This window comes from Megalops cyprinoides, chromosome 17, assembly GCF_013368585.1.
Source record: "Megalops cyprinoides isolate fMegCyp1 chromosome 17, fMegCyp1.pri, whole genome shotgun sequence".
Lineage (NCBI taxonomy): Eukaryota > Metazoa > Chordata > Actinopteri > Elopiformes > Megalopidae > Megalops > Megalops cyprinoides.
The window spans coordinates 3,394,393-3,408,563 of NC_050599.1; the positions used below are offsets into that span (position 1 = coordinate 3,394,393).

At 44.5% G+C, this 14,171-nt stretch overlaps 2 protein-coding genes across 2 annotated transcripts in view; one reads left to right on the forward strand and one right to left on the reverse strand.

The window, feature by feature from the left end:
• The window catches only part of rngtt (RNA guanylyltransferase and 5'-phosphatase), an 82,512-nt gene extending 74,446 nt beyond the window's left edge, over positions 1-8,066 (reverse strand). Inside the window, exons 1-5 of the mRNA XM_036550122.1 lie at positions 7,649-8,066; positions 6,557-6,666; positions 6,053-6,156; positions 5,102-5,190; positions 224-299 (exon numbers count right to left, since the gene is read on the reverse strand). Of these exons, the coding sequence (XP_036406015.1) occupies positions 224-299; positions 5,102-5,190; positions 6,053-6,156; positions 6,557-6,666; positions 7,649-7,712 (443 nt within the window). The 5' untranslated portion in view covers positions 7,713-8,066. The remainder of the gene's footprint in view (positions 1-223; positions 300-5,101; positions 5,191-6,052; positions 6,157-6,556; positions 6,667-7,648) is intronic.
• A 2,569-nt stretch (positions 8,067-10,635) lies between these two features.
• Positions 10,636-13,851, forward strand: pnrc1 (proline-rich nuclear receptor coactivator 1). The gene is made up of 2 exons (XM_036550445.1): positions 10,636-11,702; positions 13,342-13,851. Exons 1-2 carry the CDS (start codon positions 11,328-11,330, stop codon positions 13,816-13,818), a joined length of 852 nt encoding a protein of 283 aa, XP_036406338.1. The 5' UTR covers positions 10,636-11,327; the 3' UTR covers positions 13,819-13,851.
• The last annotated feature ends 320 nt before the right edge of the window (positions 13,852-14,171 follow it).

A 14,171-nucleotide genomic window follows, 5' to 3' on the forward strand; every position in this document is an offset into this window, starting at 1 on the left:
ACGCACGCACACACACACACACACACACATGGGACAGACTTGGGAAGGACATGGTGGCACCCTCATCTGAAGGCATCACTGTGCTAACAGGGCCGTCATCAGGAGACGGCTCTGCCTGTGAGCTGAGGGGTTATTTCTGCAGCCTCGGTGAGGCTGACGTGCACCACGCTGAGGGGTTATTTCTGCAGCCTCTGTGAGGCTGACATGCACCACGCGGCCGTACCTCCAGTCCATCTTCTCCACCAGGTAGGCGCAGATCAGAAAGCCGGTGCGATTGAAGCCGTGCGTGCAGTGAACACCTGCAGGGGGAGAGAGCAGGAGCATCAGAGACCTGTGAGTCTGACTGTGAGTCTGTCTGAGGGAGCCGCATGTGTGTGTGTGTGTGTGTGTGTGTGTGTGTGTGTAAGTGTGCGTGTCAAGGCGCTGCCTGATGGTACAGCATGTGCGTGAGTGTGTGTGTATGTATGCGTTTTAAGGGTCAAAGGCCGCATAAGCCATCACGCTGAACAGTCTTCATTTTTTCCATCACCTCCTAAGATGGGGTAGGGGGGGAGAATAGGGGCGGACTTAAGCATGGAGGAGCTATTGGAAGACCTGACACCAAATCCACAAATGTTCTGTCTCTAACCCTCAGGGCACGGACACAGGCGGGGACCCTCCAATGCAAACACCGTCTCTTTAAAGTCTTCAGTGTCTTAACGCGGATTAGAGAGCTCATACGTATGCATCCTCCGGCAGCTTCACTGGCACTCACCACCCCTGTCTGCACCCCATCATCAGCCCCGTCTCATTGGCTGTGCATCCACTGATCCCACTGAGGGTCCGTGTGTGGGACGCAACATTAGGAGATCCGAAGGGAAAGCACAGAGTCCTGAGGAGGCCGGGAGCATGGAGCCCTCCCTCGCCTGGCCCCGACAGCGATGAACGGGCAGTGTGGTGTGAGGATAAGGCACTCCCTCACAGCCCTGCGTTCCTGCTTACACCCTCACACCCCCATGCCCTCAGCATGGCTGCATTCAGGGCTCTTTCTACAGCTCACAGCGGGGGTGTAACACTGACCCCCCTCCTCACCTCAGGACCCCTTTCTCCCATCACACGGGTGTGTGGGTTTGAGCTGTACACAGGTAGCTGTTAAATTCACTCTCTCATTTCCTCTTTCTCGCAAAGAGAGGCCCGTCATCCCGTCCCTGCTGCCTTGTTTAACGCCGCACCTGGGAGACCTCCGCGATCGAGGGGGGGGTTATATAGGGAGCCCCGCCCGTGCCCCCCCCAGGGCTGAGCCAGCCTGTGATGGGTAGCGGAGCGCGGCGCAGTGGGTGGTCGGAGCGTGGGACGCCTCGTTTGGCAGACATATGTCAGCTCTGCCTCGTTCTGAGAAGCAGCGCTGGTAAACAAGGCTACCGCTGCTCCTGGTACACACCACATGCAACGCCATCCGCGGGGGGTACGCAGCCCCACTGTCACACAGAGACAACCTGCACCAAGCCCCGTCTCCAGCCGCATTATGGGTAAATGAGCACAAGCGCCTAACAGCTGAGACCGTGATTTTTAATAGGGTGTCAATCTGCAGGAATTAACCCCTAGGCAGTTGAGGGCCTTGAACAGGCGGGAATGACCTTGCTGCTTTCACGCTGCAGTTTGTTTCGGATACAAAGAGCCGGGTTCGTCTTCAGACCCTGAGTTTGTGAGCAGTGAGCGGCACAAGGCGAGTGCACTTGTGAGAAAGACAGCGTGCTGTCAGATGCATCCACATTCTGCTGGCTGCAGGAGAGATGACGCCTGGAACCTACGCAACACATTTCCTATTCTGTACATCATCATTTATTCATGACCGGCTTTTTCCTCCCTGCCTGCCTGCTTCAAGGAGGAGGGCGCTTGCGCTCCTGTACGTATGCATTTATAGATCTGCACAGGAATGTCACACACCAGATTTAGATGCTGACATTAAAAAAAAAAAGAAAAAACACAAAGGCATGAAATACTGCAGAAACCGCAAGTGTGCCTGGGGTGAACATACCCAAAATTAATTATTTACGGACAAAACTTCAAATAAAGCCAGGATTTCAGTGCCAGAATATCCACTGGATCATGCTGTAGGAAACACACAGCCTTCTGGAGGCCATGGGATTAATGCCTACAGTTTTCTGGCATGATATCTGTATCAAAACACTCCAGTTATCATGCTTTCTCCCCTAGTAGTCTTTTCCATTTATTTGTATTCAATCTGAACTTGTTTTCCATTGATCTTACATAAAGCCTGATTCTATCTTAAAATCTCTTTCCTGATCTGTTCTCAAATGTAATTCATCCAATAAATTGTTTGTTATAGACTTTGTAATTAACATAGCCAGACAGAGTACTTAAAACAAATCTGATGAGAAGATCAAAAGCATGGGTTTTTGCTTTTTTCATTATTGGATTGTATTACAGGCTGATAATACAGACATCAGGCAGAACAGAAGTAACTGAATTCAGTGGATGTTCGTTAGTACAGAGGAAGGGGCACACTCACATGCACAGCGTTACTCTGGCGCCCTCTAGTGCACAACATTATATTTAATCTTTCTCAATAAAAGCAAGAAGACTGCCGCCCTGGATCAAGTCACCCCGATTGTGCGCTAAAATTAATAAATTACACAAGTTAGTCGTTATGTGAATTTGTGCACACTGTAATTTCCTCATTACAAACTCAGCGTCGCATGTCAATCATGTGACAATATTTTTAAGAGCAGATGTTGGCTCCTATTAAAGGACCAACTGAAGATGTATGTTATCTGCATGGTTTTGGTGAAAAACCCAGGGTTTCAGCTTGCCTAGACTATATAGTACCCAAAGGGTCTAGGCGGCAAAACCGCAGCACTAAGCTCATATTCAACAACTATATAAAGTTTACTATATATGCTTCCTAAAACTCCAATGTTCAGGATTTGTTTTCCTGTTGTATCAATGTCTGACCAGAGGGGGTGCTGTGTTAATCAGACAGAGAGTGTCCATATAGTACAATCACCATCTGAACATTAAACTACTGAACAACAAGGCTGATGTGGGACCAGGTGTGATGGACTTCCTCTATTTTCATCAGACAGAGACAAAAGGCAAAGAAAAGATGGTGTGTGGCTGGTTTCTGACATGTCTTTCCTTTAGCTACTTACTCTCTGATTACTGCTCATTATAGCACTCCTGTAAGGTATTACGAGGCAAGCCAGATCACGATATAAACTGAGGTATAGGTTTACAACTTTATTGATTTGGAGGCACAGATAGAGTTTCTCAAACAGAGCAATATTTGACAAATTATGTTTTGTTTGTCAAGTCTATATGGAAATTTTTCAGTGCTCCAATTGCTTTATTTGCCTGTCTGATAATTGTTCCTTCACCATTGTAAGAGTTTAACTACCCAAAATTAAAAATATATTCTTGCATTAGAATGCATTTTTGCATTAGAATGTATTTCAATCTGAGGAATATTTTCAGTTTAAACTGATTAACCTCAAATGCTGTGTATTTCTCCCTCTTTCAAGTTGTTCACATCTGACTAATTGGTGGAATTCCATCTGTACTTTTGCTGAAATATATCATTCAGGCAACTGTAGGTTGTCACGTCAGACTAACCCCGAAATACAATTTGTGAAACTTTCCAGATGACTGGCTCTGAGTCAGTGATCGTGCATCTTCATCCTCTACATTAATGTTTTAGCCACGTAGCACTGTAAAAACAGCCTCTTTCATGCTTCCTTGGGCACAGTATGCAAACTGGTAATCATCCGTTGCTAACTGACAAAACAACCCATATAAGATGTCTATTCTATGGTTTTGGGCCACATATATTTTCAACAGACAATTTTCATTAGCAATATACTTTTACTGCTGATTTCTAAGCACAATGTTTTTTTTTAATTAACGTATCAAATTAATGTATTAATATATCACAGAGAGGTCTATCACTGCTGCAGCTACGAACATCAGCTAACTGTCACTGAGGAATTCAACAATCTCACATCTTAAACCATTCAATTTTGTGCACCTATCTTTTGAATTGGAATCTGCCATTTTAAATGGTACTAACATCACTTAGATTTGGCTAAATTTAGCATTTTTGGGGGAGGGAATTTTATACATAAGAAACAAACATCAGTGTAAGTGGAATCTGTTATTCTTATTTGCATGTTTCACAACATATAGGTTTACTTTCATTATGCAGAACAGCCACCTGGTAACGAATAAACTTGCCAACAGGCTGGTAGTGAATTATCGTGCATAAGGTTGTGTTTCCACCAAGTTATAGGGCTTACTGACAGCATCTGGTGCATCACACATTTCATTCTCATAATTTTATTTCAATTGGTGGAGAACAAGCTTAGGTTCCTCAAATGTTTTCCTCTTGACTACAGATGCCGACTTTCCTGTCAATCCCACTGACTTCCACAAGGTGGCAGCACACACAGCTGCTCATAGGAGCATTAACGCCACCCCAAAGCTAACCAGAACACTATGCTTACCAGTGACATGTGAGACATGCACGACGTCACTGCCACAACATTCTGTTTACGCCCCTCAGAACCAACAGAAAGGAATTTTCTTTTTCTTAATTGTATATAAATTAAGTTCAAATCAAGGCTCTGTAGGGCCAAAGATGCATAATAGTCAAATTGTATGTGGCAGCAGCAAACTACATACTATTACTACTGAGACCTTTCGTCATATCTGCACAGCCTACGCATACTGCAGTGTGGAGCGTGCTATCATAGCGGTAAGGAGCAGGGAGCACAACTGAAATGTTCAATTCCCTGCTGGGGCGCTGCTGTTGTACCCTTACGCAAGGTACTTCACCAGAATTTGCCTCAGTAAATATCCAGCTGTATAAATGGATAAAATTGTAGCCTATGTCCTATGGCCTGCTGAAGACAATGTAATGTAAAATACATGCACTAACAGAAGAGGCTGTCAGTACATTTGCATTGATTCTACTCCGCTCCTTTTCAGACAATCACTGCTGGAAAAATGAAATTGCCAGACTCGGTCTGAGTGAGTGTTTTCGTAGTGTGACACAGTGATGCAGGCAGGACACAGTGAAGGCAGACGCAGTGGGAGTGGCTCTTACCGATCAGCTCAGTGGGAGTCTTTTCCATGAAGTGCTCACACAGGCGGATGAACATCTCTGTGGTCTCTGGGGTCGGACACTCACCATGGCTGCAGATAAACAGAGTAAGCCTGCATCACCCTACAGGGCACAACTTCAGAAAGGCTTTTAATCGTGTCACACGTAATTGATACTAAATTATGTCAGAAGAAGCTTCAATCATACAGAACTTGTCTTGGACCTCAAAGCGTTTGAGATCAAGATCCCGGTATCTAACCCAACCCAGGCATCACCAATGTGTAAAACCCACCAGGGTGACATGCAGCCACCATACTGCACCATAACATTCACCACACCTCAGACAGGGTAGCAAGGTACACATTTATTTAGCCAATCAGACTGGTGAATGTTTATAAGGCCGGACTGAGAGATGCATATCTAGGACATGGCCAAGACAGTCAGAACCTGTTCCCCTATGTAACAATAACTCCCACCACAATCTTGGATGACCACAATGAGTTGTTAGCACAATTATGATTACAAGAATTATAACAATCACAAATTACACTGTAATCTTAGGTAAGTCAGGGCCTCTCATCTGGTGGACATCTTTTACAGCAGTGACCTCATTACTTCACTGGAACATTGTTTTTCCTGCTTGGTCAAGATCAAAGACCCGTCCCCTGCTGAGCCACCAGCAACACTTCCTCATGTAAACCGGTTTAATATGGACTAACAATTTCTGCCATTTAACCAAAGTCAACAGGGTGGCTGTTTCAGGTTCAGACCAGGAAAAAACAGAATAATCACAACCAAGACAAGATTGCTCCAAACAGACCAACATCATATGCAAGTTGTGAATGACAACAAAGTATGGTGTTATAAAGTTATGTATAAACAGAAGTACATTATTGGTTTTTGAATACAATGTGCCATTCCAATGCAACACTCCCCCCCAAACTGTCTCCTTACCCTTTACACTGAAGCTTCACATATTTGATGCCTTCTTTCTCAATTTCATTCCGGTCGTAAAACCGCGTCGTGTTCGTTAAATCGATGAGCAGTCCCATTTTGACCTGGAATGACAACAAAAAAACAAACAATAACTGGGCTACACTTCAGGGGTTACTGAAATTGCAATGGTTTTAAAAAAACCAATAAAAACACGACAGGCGACAGGCGTTACTGCCTGTTACAGTAACACCAGTGTGGCGTCTGTTACAGGAACAGAGTGAGAGCAGGGTGTGCATTTGGGAAGGCCCACCAAAAGACTGACCATCCTCAGGTACAGCGGTTAAGCTTCAAGCAGGTCCATACGGGTGACAGAATATGTGGACGTAGAAACATGACTCATGGTATCCAGCAGGCAAAAAAAAAACACACTGAGAGGGAAAAGGAATTCTGGCCATTTAAAAAGTAAAGAAAAAATATGTTTAAAAAGTGATAAATTAGCACCAGAAACAGTGTAACACATACCTTCAGACTCTTCAGATAGTTGGACAGCATGCTGGGGTGGAACCGGCATTCCTCTGGGACTAAGTCATCATATTTGGGCCCTAGCATTGTCTTCATTGGCAAAAACTTGCCTGTGGAAAAACAAGTTGAATCTATTTACTACAAAACCATCCGCATGAAAAATGAACAACACGTAAGCATAAAAGAGAGCAATCAATAATTTTATGGAGGCATGAATTCCTTTTTTCCAGGCGTTATGCCTGGTATATCTGAAGTTCCTTAGCTACCTAATTTTGGGTATGTCTTTTGGTATCCTGGACTGCTGGCTCAGTCATAAACAAACCGTCATTTTTATTTATTTATATATTCTATCTGTAGCTGACCAAACTCGCAGACTCATTTGAACTCCCCTTCGCATCATTTTCACGCATGAACTATATTGAGGGGGGGGTTGTAGCGCCACAACTTCTGCCGTTAGAAACTTAGCCGGCTGGCAGTTCGCTACATAAGTGGTGAAACGGCAGCATTAGACATTAGTTTTCCAGCTAGCCGGCTAATAACGCTGTGCAAATTTAGCTCCGATCGCGCCATTGACCCAGATCACGTTGACTGCAACCCGATCCAGACGATTTTCAAAAGCACATCATTTAGCCAGCTAGCTAGCTAGCCTCGCCACATACACTGACACTGTAGCGGTGGCTTATCCCCCATATATTTATAAAATATAGTATTATAGGCAAAGTACCTGTACAGCCATACATATTAACTTAACTAACCATATTTGTTTTGACACGTGATGCAAAGTGGCTAGGTAACTACCTTAGGTAATTAACCATCAATATCCAGAAACGCTGATTACATTCTCTTCCCTGTCGGGACTTGGAAAGTGCCGATCCGCCTGCTAGCAAACCTGTTAGCCGTCTAGTTACCTGGCTGTACTTAAACAGATAAATTGTAATTGCTACCCCAGCACGTAGGCACATAACAACGCAGTGTATAACGATGGTGGATAGCTAATCTGGTGGAGCACACTGCATTTCACCGCGGGGCTCGCAGCGATCATGCTACGCCACAACAAAGCTAGCACGTCAGGCTAGATGGCTATGTGCTCACCTGCTACAGGTTGACCCCTTCTTGGACAGTTTCGCCATCGAGGTGGAGCCCCGGCGTGTGACATCGTCCCTGAGAGCGGATCTCACGATGGCAGTGACTGTACCCCCCAAAAATCTACGTTTTGCTAAAGTTGATCAGCGCCGCATTGGTGAGACGTTCCCCGGGAGATCAGCCATCCACGGCGGGCTGTTGTACTCCTGTGTTCCGCGGCTCCTGGGCCTTGAAATTATGCAGAAATGTTTTTAAAGACTCCAGAAGTTTCCAAGCCTTCCCCGTTATCCCAGTGTGAACAAGTGATTCTGCCTTGTTCGCGGTTCAGCTCTACAAAGTTTAGAGTCCTAAAATCAACATAAATTTCCCCGTTTCCTTAGGAACCCACCGCAGTGTCCATGAATGAACTACAATCAAATTCTCCACATTTTCCCCAGAGTGCCTTGCTCTGCCTTCGGCAATGCGTGCAATGACCGAAAATAAACACTAGATGGCAGCGGAGGTTTGAAAACAAGGAGCCGCAAATAAATCACATATTTTTAAAATAGGATGGACTTATATCATCTGTACGCGGTCTGCTAATTTCTGTAACGTTGTTACCGTCAGATTCTGCAATCTGACATCATCACCTGCTAAGCAATTTTGCCTTTCTTAGATTTCGCAGATTCCTAAGGAGTTTTGACAGCTAACACAATAACCTGGAAAAAAAGTATTCGGAGAACCTAGATATAAGAATAAATGCATTCCTCACATGTATGTTGTGCTTTGGTTACAAACGTATAATTGAGTAATTAAAACATGAGGCAGGATTTTTGAAGTAGCAGGCATCGATCTTCCCTCAAAATGTCAACAAATTGTCAACAGAGATTTGGTGGCCAAGCACGACTGCAGGATGGCTGAGATTATGTAATTTACATCATGATGGTGCAGGCCCAGTCAACAGACATTTTACCGCTGCAGCACGGGAACGAAGAGAACCACAAAGGAGACAAATCCACTCAGTTAATTCCTTGACAAATATCTGCTGTGGAAGTCGCTACATGTTAGCAGTTGCTAGGCCTATTTGTTTCTCTCCAGCAGCACGACAGGTGTTTGACATATGCCATTGGTGATACGTTTCAAGTCACAAACATCAGAACGGGAGTTAGCTTTGTGTTCACTCACATCTGTAATCTGCAGTTATGAAAAGAGCATACGATTACAACGCAACCTTTCACTGCTCTTTATTGCCACGCAATATCATCTGTGCAGGTTTCCTTCTGCAGTCTCGTGCGGTGTGTGTGGTATAAACAAGCCTCTGCTGCTGTGGATCTTGCTTGAGGCTGTGAGTGGTGGAGCCCACAGTCAATTCAAAGCAGTACAGTATTAAATAAGATCTGTGAAAGGTTGCTTTCAATAATGGGATTTCATTGAATTGATTTGAACTGAGTATCAGTCTCACACAGGTGGTAAAAGGCTTCGGTTTTTGGCAGAACCAGGGTGATGTGTTACCCTGAGTGCTCAGCATACAATGTGCAGGTGAATATAAATTAACATATTAAAATTTTGCACACAAATGCATTCAGAAAATAATCAGTGGAAGCGGGCAAGCCTTTATCTAAATGGCTCAAGCTGATAATGATGATTGACAGCCAGCTGCACCTTGGTATGTATTATTTTTCCCACATTGCAACAAGTCATCTGGGAGATTTGCGTCATAATCACTCATTAACAAGCCACTTGTTTTCTTTTCACCTGACATCCTACATCATCAATGCCTCTGTCTTGCATGCAGCCAGCGATGATGCATAACTAGCCTGCTCTGTTCTCCCACTCATTCATGTTATGAAACAGACACTGGTGGCATACACATCTGCAGCATCAATATGAGGCAGGTATCTCTAGCTTGCAAAAAAATATCTGACAATAAATAAATACATAAACAGAAGAAAAAAAATCTTTGAAACTGTGGCCAATCATATGGTAGGATGCCAACTCATGTGATGAGATTTTCCCCTAGCAACACAGACAGCAGCTGTTGCCTAGCAGATTTTCTTGGGCTGATCCAACCGGGCGAGCAGGCAGAGAGAGAACAGGGAGATAGCAACAGCCTGACCTCCCCTGCTGCTAGACTCAGAATGTGCTCGGAATACTAATGATGGCAGAGAGGACACCGGCAAGAGCAAAACAAAACCAACAGCTCTGTCTGAGTGTCAGATAATGTACTGGAGAAATGGTGTACTCAGAAATGAAATCAAGGCTCTCCTTGTCTTCAATACAGCTCTTGTCTGTACCACTGATACACTGTACATTGCCATTTTCATTTCTGCTTCGTGTAATCGTAGATGTTTTTTTAAGAGGAGCAGAAGACATTAGGGGCTGAAATTAGATATCAAGTAACAGTGTTTACAGCAAATAGCCCGTGACTCTAAAAAGAGGCCCCTTTTAACGTCAACCTGATTGACTGATCAGGATACCGTTACACTATATTTGACCACTTACTGTTCATATATAATCCAGTACTAAATTGGGCGAATGACACATTCAGCTGGCATGTCTTGTATAAAACTGCCAAAGAGACCAGGGATTGCTGGACAGACAAAACAAAGTATAGCAGAAATTAAGTGAAAATATAGTGATTTCAGTCAATGGGTTGGATATCTACGTTTACTTGTTTCTAATACTAATGAACCGATATTGCTCTTTAATGTGTTAATTTTTCTTAAATACATAGATCACTCACAACAAAAACTATATTTCGATTACACGTTCACTGTTACTTCCTTCCGATACTTTTCTCAAGTTTGGAAAGTACCTAATTTCAATAGAATGTACTGAGGTATGCGTGACGTCATTCGGAAATAGGAGGTGCGCCACTCTCTGTCCACCGTGATTGGTTTAGAATAGTCTACAGGAGTCATGATTGGTTTATAATAGTATACGAACAGTGTGATTGGTTTGGAATTGTCTACGAGCTGTGTGATTGGTTTAGAATAGTCTACGAGCTCTTTGCTATTAAATCCATCGTCTTTGTCCTTCGTGTTTTCTAGCTAATCTATTCAGCCTGGGTAGAGGGAAGCTTACCTCTCTGCGCCTTCCAGCTCGCAGACGTCGAGTTCTTTAACATTTCGGGTAAACCTTGGAAAACGCCAACTGTTAGAAGGGACTTTAAAAAAAGACTACAAATTCAACTAGATCGGGATTTTCGTCGATAAATTGCAAAGAGGTCAGCCAGTAAGCCAAGACACGCAAGTCCTAACTTTTATTTCGCTCTAAAACATATTGAGTTAACATTCGGGTTATTTTGATTGTATATATACACATTTTGGATTACAAGGAAACCGATCAAACTTCCACAGTATTTTCTCTCTCTCTTATTTTTCTTTGTGTGGATTTGTGGGCGTGTTGTTTCTTTTGCTTACTATCAGGAAGTGACTGCTGCGCCATTTTCATACACTTTTCCTGCGCCATCTCAAACTCTCCGAAGCACTCTCCGAATGAGCAGACGGCACCTGGAAAGACATTAAACCAGGCGAACTTTTAAAAAGCTGTGAACACTGTACAGCTTTTGGTTAGCTGTGTGTGGATTTTTTGGTGCAAGCGGACTCTTTGTACTGAAAGTAGCGTTAGCTTGTCGATAGCTAGTTCGCTGAATTTAATTTTCACAATAGTAAATGCATCATACCCCTCTTCTGACTTTGAAGAAGCCATGCTCGGGGAAACGCTCGCTCAACGCATCGACCCAAACGTCGACAACATCGAGAACAGCAAGCCCGCGGGTCTGACCTCGCACCATGCCGGGGCCAACCTGAACAAAACACGGCAAGCCTTGCTGAAGAAGGGTAGCAGGCGGTTCCGCTCGTCTCCGGCGGGTTTCCAGGGCCGGCACCATCACTGCCCGCAGCAGCACCCGAAGCATCCCGGGTCGCTGAGGAGCAATCCCACGCGTTTCACAGACATCAACAACAACACAGTCGTAGCTGGATCCAACCCTTCTGCGCCCACGAGTACGGAGACTGTCCCCAACCGCACACAGACCACTGTATTAACACTCCACCATCTCAAGCAGGGGGCCAAGAAGGAGGTAAGTTTATTGATAATATGTTCTGCAAAAGTCAGCTGGCAAACTAAGGGTAATACATTTGTTGACGTCACAGATTTGGCTGACAAGCCGACCAAACACATAGCTATTTAAATATTAAATAGCCATTTGTGATGGTTAAGAGCAATGGGGCTGTGTTAAGATAGTATATAAAAAAAGCTACTTGTTTACCGCTAGCGAGCAAACAACTTAAGATGCAGGATTATGTAACTCGATTATTCACGGCAGACCTCCAGAGTACCCCAGGTAGCTGGCCGAAATGCAAATGGTTATTCAGAATAAGTCCAGAATGTTATTTTTGCAAGATTCTCTGCCGTAAAGACTAAAAGGCAGTCGCTTGTGCAATCATTGTGATTTATTCTTTGCCTGCTATCGGATGTTTCGCATCAACATGGCTAACAGCGAAATGAGAGAATCGATGCATTGAGAAGCGAATCAGGGACTTTTCTGTTAGAACAGAAACCACAGAGTTGCTCTTGCTAGCTGTACGCGTCCAAAAAACACCACGACCGACAAAACATGTTCGGGTTGATAAACACCAACAAATTTGGGCACTGCAGCTTAGTGCGGTATGTAGTGCACTAGGTTAGCATACCAGCGTCAGATGGAGGCGGATACCAGGGAAGCTTGTGTGACCCGACACTGGAAAATATGACGACGTCTGCCGTCGAACTGAGGGGGTGGGGTTTTGCACACGGCAACACGGTGTAATAAGCGACGGGAATCAGCCTATGACGCGGTGAGGAGGGCGGGGCGTGTGTGCGAGGGGTTAGGTTGCACCCGAGCGAACGTGCTGAAGAGGCCGTTCATCATGAAGGCGTTCAGTGACGTTGGCTGAGTGCCAGGAGCCACTGTTTACATAACACTAAGACCGGACCGCCGCACGCTATTAGCGAATGGGTTTAGTAACGTAGGTGCGTGTTTACTAACGCTGGTCTTTGGCGGCGCACCTTGCGTGTCAGTTACTTAATTTGATTACCTTGAATAGTGATGTTTATTTGCACTGTTTATGTAATGTTTGTATATCCACCACCTATGTCCTTTGTGTTCATAAAAATAACTCGAATAGAGCTCAACATATTTCAGTCAACGTTCGCTTTTTGAATAAATGCTTAAATTAAGCATAGTGGTGAAATTATTCTTGGTCCCCATAATGACACAAGTCCTCTTAATATAAAAAACGTTGCATAATCGGCCATTTATGACAGGGGATCAAATAAGTCCATGACTGTAATGCAGCATATTGACAACAGAAATTGCTTGGGTGATGAGCTTAATGAAACCTAATTAAGTGAGAGCTCTGCTGGAACAGAAATCAGCACACACATTGGTCTGGGACCAGAGTTTGCCAGCATTAGAGTTCCAGAAGCTTCCAAATGCGTCCTGTTGCACCCTGTTAATACAAAGGTTATATACGATTGTGAAATGTTAGGATAAGTAGCTGTGCAACGAAGAAAAGCGCTACAGTTCCGATATCCTCCAAACGTGTCCTGCTGAACTCTGTTAATACACAGATTACATGTAAATGTGAAGTGTGAGGGTAAGAAAGTGTGTGATGAGGAAAAGCGTTTTACAGGTTGCGAAGAGGCGAATGCTTATGCTGCCTCATTTCTCTTCCCAGCTGCTGAAGTCGAAGACCGGGAGAACGGAGAAGGTGCCGCAGTCTGGTGGCCAGTCCGTTCACAGCTTCGGCAAGCACGAGCACTCGGCCCAGAACCTGAACACCCGCTGCCAGAAGAACAGGCACGGGAACTCGCTCGGCCTGGTGCCGGCCACCAAGAGAAGCGATAACAGCTGCCGCCCCAAGCCTTCCGCCCCCCTCGAGCTCTACCGCAGAGGCGGGAAAAAGCCCCTGAACCTGGCCGGCAGTGTCAACGTCGTGAATGTAAGGCCGGCCGACTCCCCGACAGAGGAGAACCTCAAGGACGGCGAGAAGACATACGCCGGCGCCAAGTTCAGCGAGCCGCCTTCCCCCAGCGTCCTGCCCAAGCCACCCAGCCACTGGGTGGGAGAAGGGCTCCCCCAACATTCCGACAAGAGCAGAGAGCAAATGACTGTCCACCTAAAGACTCTGCTGAAGGTCCAGGCAAAGCCTTGAGATCAACTTAGAAAGTCACATTTTAAAAGATTTAAGAATTAAAAAATAAGTTATTTAAAAAGCAGAAAAAAAAAAGAAAAGTGAATGTCACCGTGATGAAAATTGGCACTGAAACGACCATTGTAGAGGACTGGAAAGAACCATTGTTGCAACAGAAAGTCTTGTTTTTGGACTGCAGTTATATTTCTAAGCGTTTGTGCTGAACAGCGGCCTTGTTGTGTTGAATGGATTTTTAGATGAACTTGTGTAAATGTAAATACTGTAAAAAAAACATGTAATTTTTGTGTATATTTTTCACGTTATTTTATCAAGAAGTAAAGTATAGTTTTGTTACTGAAGCTAAAATTGTATTG

Coding starts and splice junctions, on each gene's coding strand:
- pnrc1 (XM_036550445.1), top strand. CDS start 11,328: ATGCTCGGGGAAACGCTCGCTCAACGCATCGACCCAAACGTCGACAAC. Junction 11,703..13,341: donor AGCAGGGGGCCAAGAAGGAG/GTAAGTTTATTG, acceptor TTCTCTTCCCAG/CTGCTGAAGTCGAAGACCGG.